The following is an 18,383-nucleotide window of genomic DNA, read 5'->3' on the forward strand; positions in this document are numbered from 1 at the left end:
CCAGTGTGAGAGAATTTAACTTGGCTCAACCTGTAATGAAACTTCAGCCACGCTGCAGTGCCTCACCTTCGCTGTAGGGTAAAACCTCACACCGCTGCCCAGTTGCTGTCAGCCTTTCGAGTGACTGCAGCTGTGGGAATAAGCTTTTGATGTGTTGACTCCTTCTGTGCTTCTTTTATATATATATATATATAAAAGATATGTTAAATATATATATACACACAGAGAAATTAATTTGGCTTCTTGCTTGAAAATAAACAGCTTCAGAAAGCATCACCCATAACTGATCAGAGAAGGCATGATGCTAAAGGTAGATGATAGTTTTAGCCCAGTGACTGGGGCTGATTTTCTGTACTGCTGGAGGCACAAACAGGACTGTAGTTTACAGCGCTTCTGAATGAACTTAAATTACTTTGTAACTGAAGCTACCGAAGTAAGAATTACAGAACCCGTTCTTTGGCTAGATGGTGGTCATTATTCCTGGCAGAGCGGGAGCCCAGGATAGTGCACCTCAAAAGCAGTGGTGTGGGGTTGCTCTGGAGGCAGCTACAAAGCCAAGTCTTGATGGGTCAGTTTTCAGGGGTCTCCTGTGCCCCTGCAGCACCCACAGCTCCAACTAACTTGTTTTTGGTGACTTGGACCCTATGCAAGTTGTTTGTCTTTCATAGCTCAGCACTGAATGCTGGGGGGGGTGGGGGGGTGTGTGAATGTGAAGTGAGAGGAAAACCTTGAAAGTCTGTTTCCCTTAAACACACTTACCTCTAAACGTTACCCTCTAACCTTTCTTTTGGTTGAAAAAGCTGACACCAAGTTGGTTTGGGTTTATTTACCAGTGTACTTTTACTACTTCGGTGGAGTTATGAGCTTACATCCCTGCTGGAATAGCACTGGCCACAGCTATGTTGACAGCAGTTCCGCAGAGGATGGTTTGGGTGGTACCTCGGGGCCTGTGGTAAGAGGTTACATGACTGTAGCGATGACGGCAGAGCCAGGGGAGGAAGGGCTGCAGAGCAGGAAGGCAGCGGCATGGCTGTTGACCCAGCAAGAGAGGAGTGTGGCCTCGAGGCAGTTCTGCCATCCCGAGCCGTTCACTCAGCACTGCTTGGCCGCTAGCTCGGGAGTGAGTTATATTAGGTAGATACCTGTTCTGTGCATAATTTTGTCCCACCCTTATTCCTGTTAACTCACCAGAACAAGCTGTACCAGCGTGAGTTCAGATACCAGTGCTAGTAATAGAGTTTAGCAAGGTGATTTTAAAACAGAAGTGTATGCAGATAGGGATGCTCACTTAGATGTAGGTCTTGGACGAGAAGAAGCCTTTAATCCCTCACTTTCATGAAACCCTCCACTTGTACAGGGTCTTGCTTTCAGATAATCCCTGTGCCATGTAGAGGCAAAAGCAGTGGAATCTTCATCACGGTGTTAACTCCCAAACTATAAATATCTTTTCCCCTGAGGTAAGGAGGGTCCTTAGACTGGATGGAGCCAAACCTTTCCAAGGGAACACACCCTTCTCTTGCATGTGTTTTGTTTGGTCTTTTTTTCCCCCTCACAACCAGGCTTTCTCTTCCCATGCAAGGTGACCCCTCCCAGATGAGGAAATGCCTTCCTTGAAAAGTCGTAGGTGCATCCCCAGCTACTTCACTGACGGGTCAGATGTGTTCTTACCTCAGGGGACCTGCGAGGAAAGATTATTTTTGTTAATAAGCTAGCCCTTACTTCTCAGCCTTTGCATTTTGCTGCTGGGTCATAATTACCGCCTCCTACTTGCAACTGGTGAAGTAAAGAAAACCAGAAGTGGCTTCAGTAACTTTAGAACAGGCATGAGGAACTGTAGAGAACCGAGCTGGCAGGCTTGAAGGGGTAACTCACCTTCCCTTTCTCTTTTGTTGGCCAGTCTTTGAGCCTGCCCCTGAGCATTAATGAATTTTCACAGATCCCCAGGAATTGCAAACTAATTCTGAGCAGTTCCCCAAAGCTGCTGTGGCACTGTTCTCCTGGGACCATTATTTTCTTCTCAGATGAGTGTCTCTGTATCACAGAGAAATGCAGCTGTTACTGTGTCCTCACCTGAGCGACAAACAAAGCCCAAGGGTTTGGGCTTCCTCACCCCCTCACCCCCTCCCAGCATTTAAAAAAAAGTACTTTCCTAAATAAAAAAAACTTGATAAAGACCAGTGCATTTGTTGAAGGTTTGAATTTAAAAGAAAACAAATAAAATCCTTTACTTAAGCACTGAATTGGGGTGCAGCTCCAATTTGCAAAGCCTGTGCCACTGAACGTTCTCCCTGTCCCTGGGCTGTAGCCAGCCATGGGCTCTGCCAAGCTGCTGCCTGAGGTCTCTCGCTTGCAGTAGCTGCACCGGGCACAGCATCCCCACCGAGCTCGCATCCAGGCCCTCCCAGTAAGCGCCCAGCCCAGCATCACTGCCCTCCCTGGCAAAGCCCAGCACAGACCCTAGGGCTGGTCCCATCTTTTTGAGCTGTGGCTTGTTCAGTGCAGGAGCGACTCGGAGCCTGAGTCCCCTGCAGCTGCGTGGTAGGGGCCCAGCATCCTTCATGAGCTGGGAACACCAGCACGGAGCTGCACAGGGCCCTGGAGACCCTGGCTCTGGCCGTGCACAGCACACACTGGTGCTCAATGGCAGCTCTCGCAGCGCTCTGCTCTTGCCGCTGCCAGTGGCCGGTCACGTCCCTCTCTGATTCAGCCCCAGAGATCCCTGTTACAATGGGATCACTCATTTCCTCAGAGGTTTTGGGAGGTCAACTTCACTATCAACCATTGATGATGTGGTTTTTTCCCATAATTTCAACGGAAGCTCTTTACTCTTTGGGCTTTTGTTATTGTAAGCATCAGAAAATTCTGTACTATTTTATCTGCTCTCTGCCTGCTTATCCATCCCTGCAAGGAAGGGCAAGACCTGTGTTTCCCAACTGGGAAGTGAGGGCAGTGCTGTTAAACCAAGAAAGAAAGGGGCAGAGATGAGCTTGACCTTCCCGTTCCCAGGCTTATGCACTAATCCTGACTCACCCTTCCTCTCCCACCACCACACCTACCGCTTCGGGAGCTTTGCTTGCCAGCTCTGGAGAAGAACCAACAGCCTGGAAGCCTAGACTCAGGTGTGCAATGAGTGAGTTGTTCATGGTTAACGACAAGAAGCTACCCCTCATACTGACGCTCAGAGGGTGGAAGTGACACCAGAAGGAAAAGCATGTGTACAAGCTGTCATGGCAGGAGGGGGCTTATTGCTTCATATTTAAACTTCTACTAGCAAATAGTTGTCAACATGTTTCCATTTCTGCCACACAAGCCAGCACGAGGGCAGAGGATCAACAGGGTCTTCAACCTTCATGCCACAAACAAACTTCATTACTGTGGGACATTTCCTGCCTTCCTAAATGGATTTAGTTTGTCTGATTAGGTTTAATTTTTATTTATGGCATGAGTTTTCCAGCACGCTCAAGCCCAGGAAATGGGCACTGCATGCCCAGCGTGGCGGTTCCTGCTACGTCCTGTAACAAACCCCTGAGCTCTGGGCCAGCTACGCCGAGAGTGGAGAGTTTCCTCTGCGGCATGTCACCCTGCAGGCAACGGCAATGCTTCCTCTGAACCAGCAGCTGGTTTGATTTTACATTAGGTAAGACTCACAGCTAGTAATAAACCCTTTGTTTCACAAGGCGTGGGACTTGGGACCAACCTGACTAATAAACCACAAACAATTATGCCTCTCTGGCATTAGAATAAAAAGGGAAGAGTTTGTCTAAGTCCTGCTGTTGGATCCATCTTTCCACTGGAAAGGAAAGCCTGCTGCAGGAGGGATGAGGAACCGGCGTCTTCCTGGAACAGCTCGGCTGAATTCCCAGCGAGAAGCAGCCTGACCGCTGGGTTTTCCTCCCAGGAGAGGGCTCGTCCTGCCGCGAGCCTGAGGAGGAAGCCAGAGCCCCATCACCACGGGAAAAGCGTCTCAGAGCAGAGATAAAAAAAAGCCAATGCCGCCTCTGAGATTCTTCTCGCCACTTCAGTCTTGGGCTTCATTTCCATCACTGCAGGCACGCAACTTCCAGCAACTTATACCAATTTAATAACCGTTTACTGGATTAATACAACAGAGACCCTGAACATCTCTTCAGGTGGGTTATGAAAGCCTGAAGCATTCAAGTCTTGCTTCCCAGGAGAGAACATCTGATCTTTAGCTTACTATGAACAGATATACGAGAGAGAGAAAGGTGTGTCCATATACATATATATAATATATATAATTTCAAAAACTGGATACTGGCACAGCAAGGACAGCCGGCTCAGCTGGGCAGTGACACTGAGATGCAGGGTAGCTCTGCGGCCAGGAACAGCTCTCCCTTGTAGAGCACATGTGGGCTTCCCTCAACAGCTGGCGGGGGCTTCCAGCAGTCCTTTCCCCTGCAAGGACGTCCCCAGGCCAGGCAGGTGCAGTGTGTCCGCGTGTGACGTCCTGGCCCCGCTGGTGGGGAAGGGTTTCCGAAACCAGCTCCCTTGGGGCACCCTCTGGCTCAGGAGAGGTGGTCGCAGTTGGGCAGTCGCTGCTTCTTCACGGCATGGCTGTTTTCACCCAGGAGCTACCCAAGAAGTAAGCCGATGGCTCAGAAAATAATATCTATCTCCAAAATGGGGCTTTAAAAATTTGATTTAACCAAATTACAGAGAAGAGGCTTTTAAGGGGCTGATTGGTGGCTACAAGCCCTAGAAGGTAGGAGCAGCAAGTGGAAAACGGCAGTCCTGAGCAGGCCTCTTGGGTATCCCCAACTCCTGTATTTACATGGGCTTTCCTTGGTTGCAGGGGAGGCAGAGCTGACTAATGGCTAATGCCACCCCAATTAAGTCTCTCACTAACACTCTTTCAGTGTTTGTTCTCCCGCAGCAGGCTGACTGCAGTCAGAGCAACCCTGTTTGTTTGCTCACATGATTTAGAGATGTTTCACACCCTTGCATACCCTGTCTGAGCCTCTGCAACCACTGGAGGAGGACGGCAGATCTACCCCAGACCCCTGCCAGTCCCACCTGCCAGTCCCACACAGACACCCTGGGTAACACCTCAGGCACCTGCAGCGTTCAGCTCCAGACAAAGGCACCTGAATTTCCGTGGCTATGCACACACAGGACGCCCAGCTCCCACGGCCACAAGGGAGATCTCACCCGTTGCGCCTCGGCAGTGGCTGAACTCACCCTGAAGGAGACACCTCGTAGCTGCTGAGGCTTCACTGCTCCGATCTCCACCAGCTGTAGCAGGACTTTGATGCCTCGCACACTGTGTAGACATCTTGGCTGACATCGAGGTGCTGGAGCGCGTCCAGAGAAGGGCAACGGAGCTGGGGCAGGGTCTGGAGAACAAGTGTGCTGGGGGGCAGCTGAGGGAGCTGGGGGGCGGGGTTAGCCTGGAGAAGAGGAGGCTGAGGGGAGCCCTCATCGCTCTCTGCAACTGCCCGAAGGGAGGTTGTGGTGAGGTGGGGGTTGGTCTCTTCTCCCAAGTTACTAATAATAAGGCGAGACGAAACGGCCTCAAGCTGCATCAGGGGAGGTTTACATGGGATATTAGGAAAAACATCTTCACTGCAAGAGTGGTCAGGCATTGGCACAGGCTGCCCAGAGAGGTGGTGGAGCCACCATCCCTGGGGGTGTTCAAAAGCCATGTAGACGTGGCACTTCAGGGCATGGTTTAGGAGGCCTGGGAGTGTTGGGCTGGTGGTTGGACTTGATGATCTTACAGGTCTTTTCCTACCTTAATGATTCTATGATTCCATGATTCCACACTCAGGCACCCGTTAGAGGCAAGAAGTAGCATCTGAGCAATTTTGGATCTATACAAGGCTTTATAGGTACTAAGGGGCTTCTTTTTTTTAGTGGAAGCAGCAGGACACAACACGTCGCTCTTCACAGCATCACTCCCTGACTGGTCACACCACCTTTGGTGGTGCTTCCATGCAGCTTTCTGCATTGTAATTTGTTCCACAAAGTCCTATTTTGAGGAAGAGCAGTACACGGGGGAGAGGCTCCTCATGCACATAGAGCTCAAATTCCAGTGTCTGGGAGGGAAATTTGCAGTCTGAAACATAGACATGAGCTACAAACCCCTACAAGCTCAGTCTACCCTGAAATGAGGCTCCTCACCCGTATCACTGCAGGATGCTGACACCGATAGAGGAGCGGGGCCGGCCGAGCCGCCGTCAGGTGAGACGGAGCTTGCCTGGGCCCAGGCAGCGCTGGCAGGTTTAGCAATGCAGCTTCTTAGATGCAAAGATCGCGCCCTGCAGTAGTGCCTGGAAGGGGAGTGATACAAACGCATTCAGGTGATCAGCACGCTGGAACAGCACGTGGCCCCGCAGCAACGCGACAGCCCATTAGGACAAGGTGCCCCAAAAACAGGGGGTCCGGTGGCAAAAGAACAACTGGCTACAAGTATTTTCTGTGAATAGAGCTGAGTGATGGAACCAGTCTTAAAGTATTGGGTAAGTTATCAAGAGCAGGCCAGTGGTGGTGATTCTTGGGGACAAAGGTAGCCCTAAGGGTTTCACATCACGTAGATAAACTCAAAGATAGTATTTTTCCCAAAATTTCAGTAAGTTACATCAAACGGACGGAGCAGAACGTGCAGCCATGTTCCTATCACAACCACACGACCCAAAACACAGACCCACCGCTGGCTTTCTCATCACGCCACCGACGCCAGAGCTGCACGGTACCTTCGGCGGAGAAGAGCGTCACCAGCCCCCGAGATGGCTCCCCAGGGCCCACTCGCGAGCATTAGGGCTGTGAAACGCATTAATGCGAGTGTGGCGGGAGTGTCCTTACCACGGCAACCCAGAGGTGCCACCAAAAATTGCAAAAAAAGGAAAAAAACCCAATGAAGGGGTAAATAAAACAAAGTTCTGAAGCTCTTGGGCTGTCAACCACTACTTGTTTCCAGCAGAAAAGGTCACTCCCCTTCATCCCATGCACGACCAAGACTTTTTCCTGCAGGTAAATGTCAAAGAACAAATAAACGTCAGCAAAGTCTATATTTCTTCCTCCTTTTTTAGTGCCTCAACCGTTTTTTATTTGCCTGATGGCATGGACCCAGGTAATGGAAGGAGGAAGGAAGGAAGGAAGGAGTCTTTTGAACAACAGTTTGTTCTTCTAACAGTGATCATAAACACGTAAGTGTTTTAATAGCACAGTCGTACCCCGACAATAATAACTTAAAAGCAAAGTTTATAACTCAAACAATACAAGTAAATGTTTTGACATTTACTCACTGTTTGATTCTTGCCCAGATAGTTTCCTACTGCCAGTAGGCTTGGATCTCCTTAGGAGTGGTTGGAAAAAGCCTATTTATAGTCAAGTTCTGAGGAGAGACAGCGAAGTGTTGTCTCGGACGAGCATCTTCAGCGGGACAGAATGGCGCGTGGCCGAGGAGAAACCTCAGCATGGAAAAAATGCGTTACAAAGCTCAAAAGAAGGGGGGGAAAAAAAGGAAAATAATAATATATTTATCAGGGGCCAACAGCAGCCTTATGGTATTATTATTATTACTATTATTATTGTATTTATTTTGAAAATATTCACTCACCTGACTAGGGTATGTGGTCTTAACACTACAGCGCCACTTCTTGTGGACAATAGTAATTAGCAAGTTTGCTTACTCGCATTTTCATTTCTCTATGGCCCAACGACCGTTTCGGTGACAAGCGCGTAGCCGGGGGCGGCTCAGCGCCCGTGCTCGGGGGCGCGGTGCCCCCCCAGTGCTGCCGCCGCCGCTCCCGGCAGCGTCGGAGCATCGATCGCTCGCCCTCGGGCGCAGCCGTTCTGAGCCGGTGCCGATGCACGGGCTGGGAGAAGCGGCGCTGCCGGCCCGTGACGCCCGTCTGGGGTTATTCCTCCAAGTCAGCGCTTTTCAACGGCACCGCATTTACTTAAGCCAAACGCGTTCCCGTGTGAAGAGAAGGCTGCATCAGCAAACCGCCAGGGCCGAACGTGGTAACCCCTCCGTGTCCGTGCTGCCCTGCCAAGCACACGATCACTGCTTCAGCGGGAAGGGCAAACGACAACAACCTGAAAACTGGAGCAAATCAGGCCAAATTGTCACCACAATACGGAGGTGGCTTCCCAGCCATTATATATATAAAATTACGTGTGTGTGCCGCTACGGATGTGCGTTGATCTGTTGGCATGTATTTTTATCTCTATAACACGAACAGCAGAATGACTTATTTCTCTGAGGCTTGGGAAGTTAATAAAACTAGAACAAGTATGAAAGGCTAATACAGCACCTCAGCTCAAACAGGCTTTCAAGGGATGTGCCATAAATCATGGAATCAGAGAAGGGTTTGGTTGGGAGGGACCTTTGAAGATCATCTAGTCTGACCCCTGCCATGGGCAGGGACATCTTCCACTAGACCAGGTTGCTCAAAGCCCTGTCCAACCTGACCTTGAACACTTCCAATGATGGGGCATCCACAGCTTCTCTGGGCAGCCTGTGCCAGTGTCTCACCACCCTCATAGTGAAGAATTTTTCCACATGTCCAGTCTAAACCTACCCTCTTTCATTTTTAAAATGTTGCCCCTTGACCTGTCACTACAGGCCCTGGTAGAAACCCTCTCTCCATCTTTCCTATAAGCCTCCTTTAAATACCGAGAGGCCACAATAAGGTCTCCCCGCAGCCTTCTGTTCTCCAGGCTGAACAACCCCAGCCCTCAGCCTGTCCTCACAGGAGAGGTGCTCCAGCCCTCGGCCGCCCCAGGGTGCATCGCATCAGGTCCCGTGGCCTTGTGTATGTTCAGGTTCCTCAGGTGGTCACAAACCTGATCTCCTGCAATGGGAGGGACTTTGCTCCCCCAGTCCCTGCCTTGGGTTTTAGAGGCTTGAGAGATGCGGGAAGAGAGATCACCATCAAAAACTGAGGCAAAAGAACTGCTGAGTGCAATCCTGCAACACATTTTCTGGTTGTCAGCAAGGCAGCTCAATGAGCCTCACGTCGGCAAAGATGCAACTTCAAATGCCTGGGCCTGACTCGAGTCCAAATTCTTTCCAGAGGACGATAAGATAACAAATTTTTTTACACAATCAAGGACATGAAACAATTTCTCCTTCATCTACGTACATTTTTCCAGATTTAACTGCTTCCATGTGTGTTCAGGAATGCTGCTTTCGAAATACTTGTTGCAAGAGCACCTTCAACGAGCAGCCCTTTGCGTAACGTTCCCGGAGGAACGTCCTCTCCCACCAGCGATGCCACAGCCTGAATTTGGCACGATTCCCCCAGAGACCTGTCGCACCCGCGGGTCACTGCACTGTAGGAAGAGAGGAGCAATGATATTAGACATAACTCCCCTGTGCCTGTATCAAAAGCAGGCTGCTCGCCTGACCATTTTAATATTCTTTAAAGGAAGACAAACCATTCTCCGAATGGCAAGTGAAAGGAAGCCGCACAATCCCCAAAGCAACAAATGGCACGTGGATCAGGTGGCAAAGCTGCTCCGCAAGCGGCAGGACGGCCTCTGGCCACACCACCAGGCTGCGGGGCCAGCCAACGGAAAAGCAAAGAATAAACACGATCCAAGCACTCCCCCCGACTCCGCTGTACCCATTCAACCCTGATGGCTTCACTCGCACTGATGTTTAACATGAGAATTTTATCCAGCAGAACTTCGGAAGAGTTTATTTTAAAATTAAACTTCAAAAAAGTTTCACTGAATTTTTAGATTTCAGCCTGAAGTTGGGGAAAGCTCCAGCTGACCCCCAACTATTTTTGGCAAATAGTTTTATAAAGATATTTCCATTGATCCCAATTCCATCCAAGACATTAGATCAACACATACAAAACAGAGGTTATGTGAATTCATGTTTTATTTTTATGCAGTTATTCAATTTGGATAAATTAAATGCCTTTGAAACTAAGCAGCACGTTGAAAAAAAGGAAGTTGACTTTAGTCTGAACCACAATTAGATGCTTAATTTGCTATTAGGAATTGGTAAGCATTTTTCATCAGGGAAGAGGAAATTAGATTTGACCAACAGATAACGGTCATATTGCTGTAGATGACGTTCCTGGAAGAGCTCAGAGTTACAAAGGTGATTAAGAAACCTACCCTCACATTTTGTGTGGAAAACATTGGTATGTAAAAATCACACAAGACTCAAAACAAAACCACAAAACGGCAGGGGTTGGAAGGGACCTCTGGAGACCCTCTCATCCCACCCCCCTGCGTGAGCAGGCACACCCAGAGCAGGGGCACAGGGCCGCGTCCAGGTGGGGTGTGAATGTCTCCAGGGAAGGGACCCCACACCCTCTCTGGGCAGCCTGTGCCACTGCTCTGGCACCCGCACAGCAAAGGGGTTTGGCCTCATGTTCAGGGGGAACTTCCCGTGTTCCACCTTGTGCCCGTTGCCCCTTGCCCTGGCGTTGGGCACCACTGAAAAGAGCCTGGCCCCATCCCCCTGACACCCGCCCTTCAGGTATTTATAAGCACTGATGAGATCCCCCCTCAGTCTTCTCCAGGCTGAACAAACCCAGGTCTCTCAACAAATACCTGGCCTTCCTCCGACATACTCCTCCTCAATGGGCACATGCGCCACCCACGCCCAGGGCATGGAAGTACCTTCCCTGAGCACAGAAGCCACACCTGGAGGTGGTTTTGAAGCGGCAGGGTTTGGGGGCCCGCGCACAGTCAGGGTACTTGCCTCCTCACTCAGTGAGATCTGGCAGAGATCTAGAGAAAGGCATCTACATGTGGCGTTACAACTTCAAGCCACGCTCTGCAAACTGGCAGTTGTCCGCCACGGGCCTGCCCGGCCAGGTCCTCGGGGAAAACGCGCTCTAATGATTCCAGCGCTTCTCCAGCCCTGAGCGCTGTTACAGCACGCGTTACCGCAGGCCTAAAGCTGCGCTTGCTGCTTCTCCACTCCCCATGTTTGATCCTGTGATTAAAGAACACAACTTTAATTAGGTATATTGTAAAGATCTCAAATCATTCTCTCCAAAGCACTGTTGCTTGGTTTAACTCAGGCCAGTTTTCTGGCTGGGTTCAACACGCGGCTGCACAAGCCCCGGCTCCGGACAACACCAAGGGGGCAACAGGGAGCTGCTGTGGATGAGGTGGCGTTGAAGTCGCTTCTTCCAGAGCCACCGTGACAGCTTACGCTATGTGAATGAGAAACCAAGGTTGTCAACTCCCCACCAAACAGCAAGAAAACCTTGCGTTTACTAAGCGCGCTTCAAGGATGTTTTCTGGGGCAGGAATGCTCCTGCTTTGGTAAAACGCCACGATTTTTACGTTGCTCGCATGAAGCGCTGCCCGAGCTACAGCCCCACAATGGGCCACAAACTCTCCAAATCATCACTGCGGAAGAACAAAGTCAGCGTAAAGAGACAGGCACCAATAAAGTACAACACTTTATTGCAGCATTGGCAAAGGTCAGATTTCTGAAGCTGGTGAAGATCGGGCGGCATTTCTGTATGAAATGTTACAATTTTATAAGTCTCTCTTCCTACATGCAGAAACCAAAAACAGTGGTAAAAAGGATTTTAAAAGAGCTAGAAAAAAGAATTAGTAGTAACATACAGATGAGCTCCTTAACTCAATTAACTACTTCTACCTGAAAGCAAACAAAAAACTATGCTAATAAATAACAGATTGTCAGAAACAGACCAAGAAACCTCATTTCTACCTAGAAAAAAAAAAATAAATTCTACTTGTTTCCAGACTTAAATCTTTTTTTTTTTTTTTTAAACATTTTTTGTTTCAATAGACACAGAGGCTTATCAGCCCATGAAGATCAACAAAATATTTGGATCCACTCCTTGACATCCTCCTGTTTTGCTGACTGGCACATTTTGGTTTTCAATGATACATACAATGGGCTCAACTATATCCCTGTCCTTAGGCTGGTGTCAGGCTGTTCCAAGCAGTACGAGTCAACACCCTGTGTGTTAATCAACTTCACATTCCATTTTAAACCTTAACAGACATTTTACCTCCTTGGCTCTGGAGTTTTTCACCCCTCCCCGCTCCCCACCCCCTCCTTCTTGCTCATCTGGAGCAAAAGGCTATTCCTTAACCAAAGACTTCCACGCTGAGGAGCGTTTGAGAAGAAGTTATCCTACTTGTCAGGGTTTTCCCTTAGATTTCACTCTTTGCTCTACTGTAGATTTGCAGCCCCCAAAGAATATCCTTCCAACACAAAGTGCTCGATTTGGAGATAATGTAACTGGCATCGAGTTTAGAACTTTGCTCCTCCATATACTGAGCTGTCAAAGACCTTTTCCGTTCCAGTGTAATCCAGCTGAATTTCAGGTTGATCTCCGTCTTCACTGAGCTGCTCCCTCGTCAAGGTAACCATCTCATTCGTTTGCTTCTGTTCTTAGGAGAAAATTAACCCTCAGCACGGTTCCCATAACAAAAAGCTTTTTTGTTTGTTTGGTGTTTTTTTTTCTTTTTTTTTTTTTTTGGAAGCTTCCCCTGTTCTGTGTGGGGTTGGGGGGGGAAGAGGGGAGGCTGTTGTTTCTGCCCCACGGCCCCAGCCTGTCCCAGGTTTCGATTCTGAATGCTCTAGACTGACATGCTGAGATGTGTCCACTGCTCTCGTTTAATCGCTGGAGGACTCCGCTATCCACAACATCAGAGATACAGGACCTAATGAAATGACACTTGCTGCTGGATCAACGTCTCCTAAGAAAAGAAAGGAAAAAAATAAATAGTTTAACATGAGATATCCAACACTCTACGGGTTAGCAACTGGCGAACTGACTGCTGGCGATTTTGACATTCTTTTAGCCTCTACATGTTAAAGTTACTTATTTCTGTCATCCACACAAATTTCTCAAAAGATAACATCAGACAAAAGAAGGCAGGTAACTTTTACCACAAAAAAACAGTCGCCTACACAGTTTCAGCAGATGGGTCTGAAGTTGTTCAGAAATAGCTGCCGTATCCTCCCAGACGAGATGCTGAACTACTGAAGTGCACAGTTGATTTATGAGTTTGTTGAAAAACAAGGTATTTAAATAGTATTCATCTTTCTATGCAGTTTCTTGATGTTCAGAAGTACTGCAGAAATGTTAGAGGACTTTCTAGAGTCAAATAATTGTTTAGAGCATTTTTAGCGAGTCAACAGTTGTATTAAGATCTTCAGTCATCCCTTGCTCATGAAAAACATGTCCCTGCCCACAAAAGTCACATTTAATTCTCTTAAGAACATAAACATGCACTGAAAAATTACATCAATTTGCAGGCATGTGATTCAACAAGACCAGAGGAGTCTGGCAGCTCCCGGAGTATCACTGCCTTCAGCACAAGGGTCAGTGACCGTCTCCGGGCTGGTTTTCAGCACGTTTCTAGGCTGCAAATTAAAATTTAGTAGTGCAAAGCAAAGTAAAAATGAGACGTGTACAATTACCAGAAAGCTGCAGGGCTACACAACCAAGTCATTTACCATGTAAACAAAACAGTGTGTTTCTTTACATTAGTGCATAAACCTCAAGCATTTGTTGAACAGTAATTTAATCTAAACTTAGTTTTTATTGAAAACCTTCCAAGAAAAATGTTATCAGTACGTTAAACCAGACACAGTAACTTCTGCATTTCTTGTAACAGATAAAGCTTTCACAGTAATTCTGTGTTCTTACGTACTGCTTTGTTTTGTGATCCAGCATTTGTGTATTTTAGTTAAACACACCATATATTTTTGTCAGGAAGTGCTGAGCTGATGCATCACTAGAACTCACTGCAGTACTGCCTCTGTTACTTGGCTTTAACCATCTTTTAGTGTTACATACTGCAATAGCCCCATTCTTCGTGGCGCACTCATTACCAGGAACATCAGCCACGTGGTTGCAGAAGAAAGGAACTTTAATTTTAATACATTTAGTTGAATGAGACTTCACTTGCAGAATGTTACAGCTGAGAAGAAACTTCAAACGCCAATGAACTGCAGAATCGTGCTTTAGAAAAATAATTATGCTCCCTTTAGGAAAATAATTATACCGGTGACGGGGAGGGAAGGAGAAAGGCTAGGACTAGCTGCGTGTATCTAACTTCGTACAAACATCCCCCAGCCAGAGCAGCAGCTGCCACGGTGTGCCGGCGGCAGGTAAGGCAGAGCGCGCAGTGTTTCAATAGCTTAGGACCAGATGCTGCTGGTAAAAACCTTAGTAGCAGTTTTTCCAAACCCAGGTATTTCACATGACATTTCTCTCCAAATTAATAAACTTGATCCAAACCTGCACTTGGCAAGGTCAGCCTTTGTACGCAGCTGTAATTAAAGACATCTTGAACTGTACGTGTACAATGAATCGATTTTTTGCACCCTACTCTCCCCACCTCCCTTCCCTGCTACCAACAGTTGTTAATTTGTATAAAAATCTTACAGTCATCTTTTCCACACCACTGCTTAAGTATTAATACTGCCTAAATATCACATAACTACTCCATGTGATAAAGACACAGATATGCTTTTACCCAATCGTGGCTGGAGCAGAAAACCAGAACTTGTGAAGAGGCAGGGAAACGCTGCACCACAGTACGGGCTAGGGAATAATCACAAGCCCACTGCACATGTGACGTTGGCAGAATTCAAGTCAGCAAGACAACACTATGGCTTAAGTTGAAATGCGCCCAGGAGAATACACATGACTTATGAAATCAAGTCCTTTTTGCACATCATTGACATCAGAAGATGACAAAAAAATCCTTGTTGTTTCTTAATGTGTGAGATCTTTGAGAAGTTGCACGCTTCTCCCTGATCTCTTCATGTCCTGCACCAACCCACAATATTTCACATATTTCTGAAGTTAAATATGTATTCACAAATTTCAGGCACCTTCCCTTCTCCTCCAAACCTCACTTGCTGCTTTGCTTTTCATGACTGATCTCAGCTTTGGTGCTCTCTCTTCCCTCTCTCCCCTAATCACATTAGCCAAGAGCAAGGAAATGAAACAACAGTGAACACCTGAAATATATTTTTCTCTTTTAAACATACCACTCTTTCATGAACAGTTCTTTTTGTGCCTTACTCTGCTGAACGCATTTTCTTGCTTTCAGATGCATGAGCTTTAAGGGGGGAGGGCAGTCCTTAGAGGAAAACAGCCTCTGAAGTCCCGACTCCTGCTCTGAACTGCTGCCTGCAGGGACAGCAGGGATACCTTAGAGAGAAGGACCTTTGCTTTGTGCTGTCCTCCCGCAAAACTGGCCTTTGAGAATAAACAGTACATACGTGTTCCTATGTGCTGGCAGGAAAAATACTGGAGAGTACTAACTTAGGTCCTGGCGAACTTAAATTCAAGTACCTCTCGTGGCAGAGTCAGGTTCTTTCCTGTCTCACAGATCTATGGAACTGGCCAGAACATCATCACTTGCCTTCCACACGAGAGCGTGTGTGCGCGCTCACATATCAGACTGTGACTTGATTCCACAGTAAGGAATGCGGTAACAGAGATTACAGACATTTGTACCTTAATATGGGCTGGAGAGAAATTTCAACAAATGCAAAGGTGTTTCGACTCATTCTAAACATAACTGCTGCTGGCGTGACGAAGTTCTCAATAGCAAAACTGGTAATGACATTCTGTAGAACGTTAAAACTTAGCCATTTGGTATTGAAAAAACATAGCACTGGATTTTAAATAGCTGTTATCCATTAGGCTGTGCAAGAATATATTCTCTAGACAATAATATTTCAGTGTGTGTGTTTCTAGACTAATAAAATACTAAGGTGCCCTGGTCGTTTCCGAACAAATCTGAATTATCAACTTCCACACTGTAAACATCACAGATTCAAATAATCCACAAAAACTAGACTCACCTAAGTAAGAGAATCTTAATTTGTGCAAATTATTTTATATTCTCATCTGTTCAACAGAAATATAATACTCTGACAAAATCAATTCAAAATCATAGTATGCAAAGTGGGCTCTTAAGGAAGGCGTTCTGAGGACTGGTAGGTAGTTTCCAGGAGGCCACAAAGCTGCGGGGGTTTTTTGTTTGGTTTATAATTTTTATTTATTTATATTGAAACAACTTGTTTTAAATAAAGAGTCTTTATAAATGAGTATGCTAATAAAATCTTGCCTTCCTTTCCCTCTAAGCCGTAACTGTGATCAGGTCTCTTCACCTTTGCTCTACGGGTTAGACTCACACCTACATTTGCAGAGCCAAGAAGCACCACATTGCCACGACAAAAGCCTGGGAACCTCGCTTTCCTTATTCTTTTCTCTTCAATTCCAGTGCACCCTACCAAAAAAAAGCTGCAGGATTTGGAAACCCCTCCTTCAAGCTCCTACCCTGGGCTTTCCTTCCCTAAAACAGCTGAAAAGGGAGGCTGAGTTTCTCTGCTGAGTCTGAATGGCTTTCATGGAAAGCTACACTAGCACGTGTATGTATTAGGGAAAAGAATGTAGGACAGGATCAAGAATGACAACTGAGAAAAGATCAAGATTAAAATACTGGTGGAAAAGGTGGCACAGAATAAGGTGAGCTGAGCTGGCACACAATTAAATAGACCACTGAATTTTTTAGTTTTTATGGTATCTAGAATGTGAAGATGGGAGCCATATCATCATAAAAATTCCTGAAGCAAGAGCAAAATATGACTGAAGTGATAACCTTTTTTTTTTGTTTGTTTGTTTGGTTTTTTTTTTCCCCTGGAGAAGAATAGAAGAGATCATTGGAAATGACACCTAAAGATTTCAAAAGCAGCGTGAGGTACCAGGGGGCAGATTTGTCAGCTCAAGCCAGTGCCAGGCCAACACCCAAGAGTTTGGCCAGTTTGAGACCATGACAGTCTATGACGGTCAGCTACACAGCGGCTAACAGAAAAATTGGATTTAGGCTGCCCAAGACTTCTGGTATATGTCAATAAGTGAATTCAAAGCTTCAAAATATAATATTGGTCAATACATCAACTACATAGCGGGTGAGGTATGAAGCATGTTTGTCCAGTAGCTGAAACAGGAAATCATGTTAAATTCACATTTTTCCTTATTATCTATACTTTGATTTTTCAGCATTAATGAAATACTCATTGTGAGAATATTTAGCTAATAAAATCCCAGCATCCTGTTATTACCATTATGCTTCATTTTTCTTTATTAAATGGGTTAAAGAGAGTAAGAGTCAGATGCAAATAGGGGACCTGAAATTACCAATTAACTTGAAGACGACTTAGTTTGTCACCTTTTGTCGGCATCCCAATGGGCCTTTTGCCACAGACAGGTCCTCTTTCCTTACTATACTTTCAGAACAGCAGGGAGGTTTGAGGTTACTGCTTTTAATCAGGAGAGGTTTAACAAGTTAAAAACCTCCCTGGTAAGACTTGCTTCTCCATAGTCAAATTTCTTGCTGCAATTCTTTTTTCTGTCTTGGTAATAAATGTTTTTAAACAGATTTCAGAAAACGTGGTTATTCACATTTCACTTTGTAAGCAAGCCATTTAATGGATCTCAGTCCTCTTTAAACAGAGGAAGAACACTTTTTTGAAGTGAAAGGCTGTTCTCCAGAACTGTAAAAGAGTTTTTTCATAATAATCCCGTCACTGAAAAAAAACCACACCACTTTTGCAACTTTTGTGTTTCCTGAAGGTATCAGTTTAATAGCTCAATAGCCAAAGTCCTCTTAATACACAAATGCTACAGAACTGGAAGCAAGGGTGAAAACTGTTGCCTTCCCAGTTCTGCTGAAGCAAACCAAGGAGCCATACATTCAGTGGAGTCACAGTAAGTTATCTTTAAGGCCAGTCAGCCTTAAATGTACGAGTCCCAAAAAGAATCACCTCCTTGCAGGATTAGCAGGCCTTAAAACCTGAGGCTATACACGCAGGCAGTTACAAATAAACAGCAATAAACTCCAGTTTTCGATCCAGCATTTTGTACACACTGAATTGTAAGAAATCTGACAAAGCCTGTCAATCTCACTGCATTTAACTCAATACAGAAAAAGGACATTAACAGATAATAAATAAACACTGCAACACATTTCTCTCTTGTTTTTTGTTGTTTTTTTTTTTTAAACAAAATGCATGCTGTATAGCCACAGCCACTAATTCACTCTTCCATTTACTGGAAGTTTATCACCGGCAAAGGAGGTGACACATTTATGGGTGGGTTTGGGTTTTTTGGTTCTGTTCTGGTTTAGCACTCTGCTAGACCAAAACAGAATCACAGAAAAATTTAGGTTCCAAGGACCCTCTGGAGATCCTCTAGTCCAAACCCTGCTCTGACAGCAGGGCTAATTGCAAAGCTAGACCCAGTCGTTCAGGTCAAAAACAAAGGAGAGAACCCAGCGCTGCCTTCATTAAGTTTTGAATCATCCATTATGATATGAACATTTGGATTTAACTTCCTGAAAGATGTTTGAAACACGGTGCTTAGGACATATTTAGC

At 46.2% G+C, this 18,383-nt stretch overlaps 1 protein-coding gene and 1 long non-coding RNA gene across 4 annotated transcripts in view; both read right to left on the bottom strand.

The window, feature by feature from the left end:
* Positions 1–4,069: 4,069 nt before the first annotated feature.
* On the bottom strand, positions 4,070–9,582 carry LOC135311963 (uncharacterized). Its single transcript, XR_010371548.1, has 3 exons — positions 9,111–9,582; positions 7,266–8,068; positions 4,070–6,984 (listed from the first exon to the last, which is right to left on the bottom strand). It is a non-coding gene; the product is annotated as an uncharacterized LOC135311963 (long non-coding RNA).
* Positions 9,583–11,389: 1,807 nt separating this feature from the next.
* UPF2 (UPF2 regulator of nonsense mediated mRNA decay) overlaps positions 11,390–18,383 on the bottom strand; it is a 72,480-nt gene continuing 65,486 nt past the window's right edge. For all 3 annotated transcript variants that reach the window (XM_064443036.1, XM_064443028.1, XM_064443047.1), the window contains exon 22: positions 11,390–12,678. In XM_064443036.1, the coding sequence (XP_064299106.1) occupies positions 12,669–12,678 (10 nt within the window). In that variant the 3' untranslated portion in view covers positions 11,390–12,668. The remainder of the gene's footprint in view (positions 12,679–18,383) is intronic.

The sequence above is a fragment of the Phalacrocorax carbo genome, chromosome 1 (genome assembly GCF_963921805.1).
Source record: "Phalacrocorax carbo chromosome 1, bPhaCar2.1, whole genome shotgun sequence".
NCBI classification, from domain to species: Eukaryota; Metazoa; Chordata; class Aves; order Suliformes; family Phalacrocoracidae; genus Phalacrocorax; species Phalacrocorax carbo.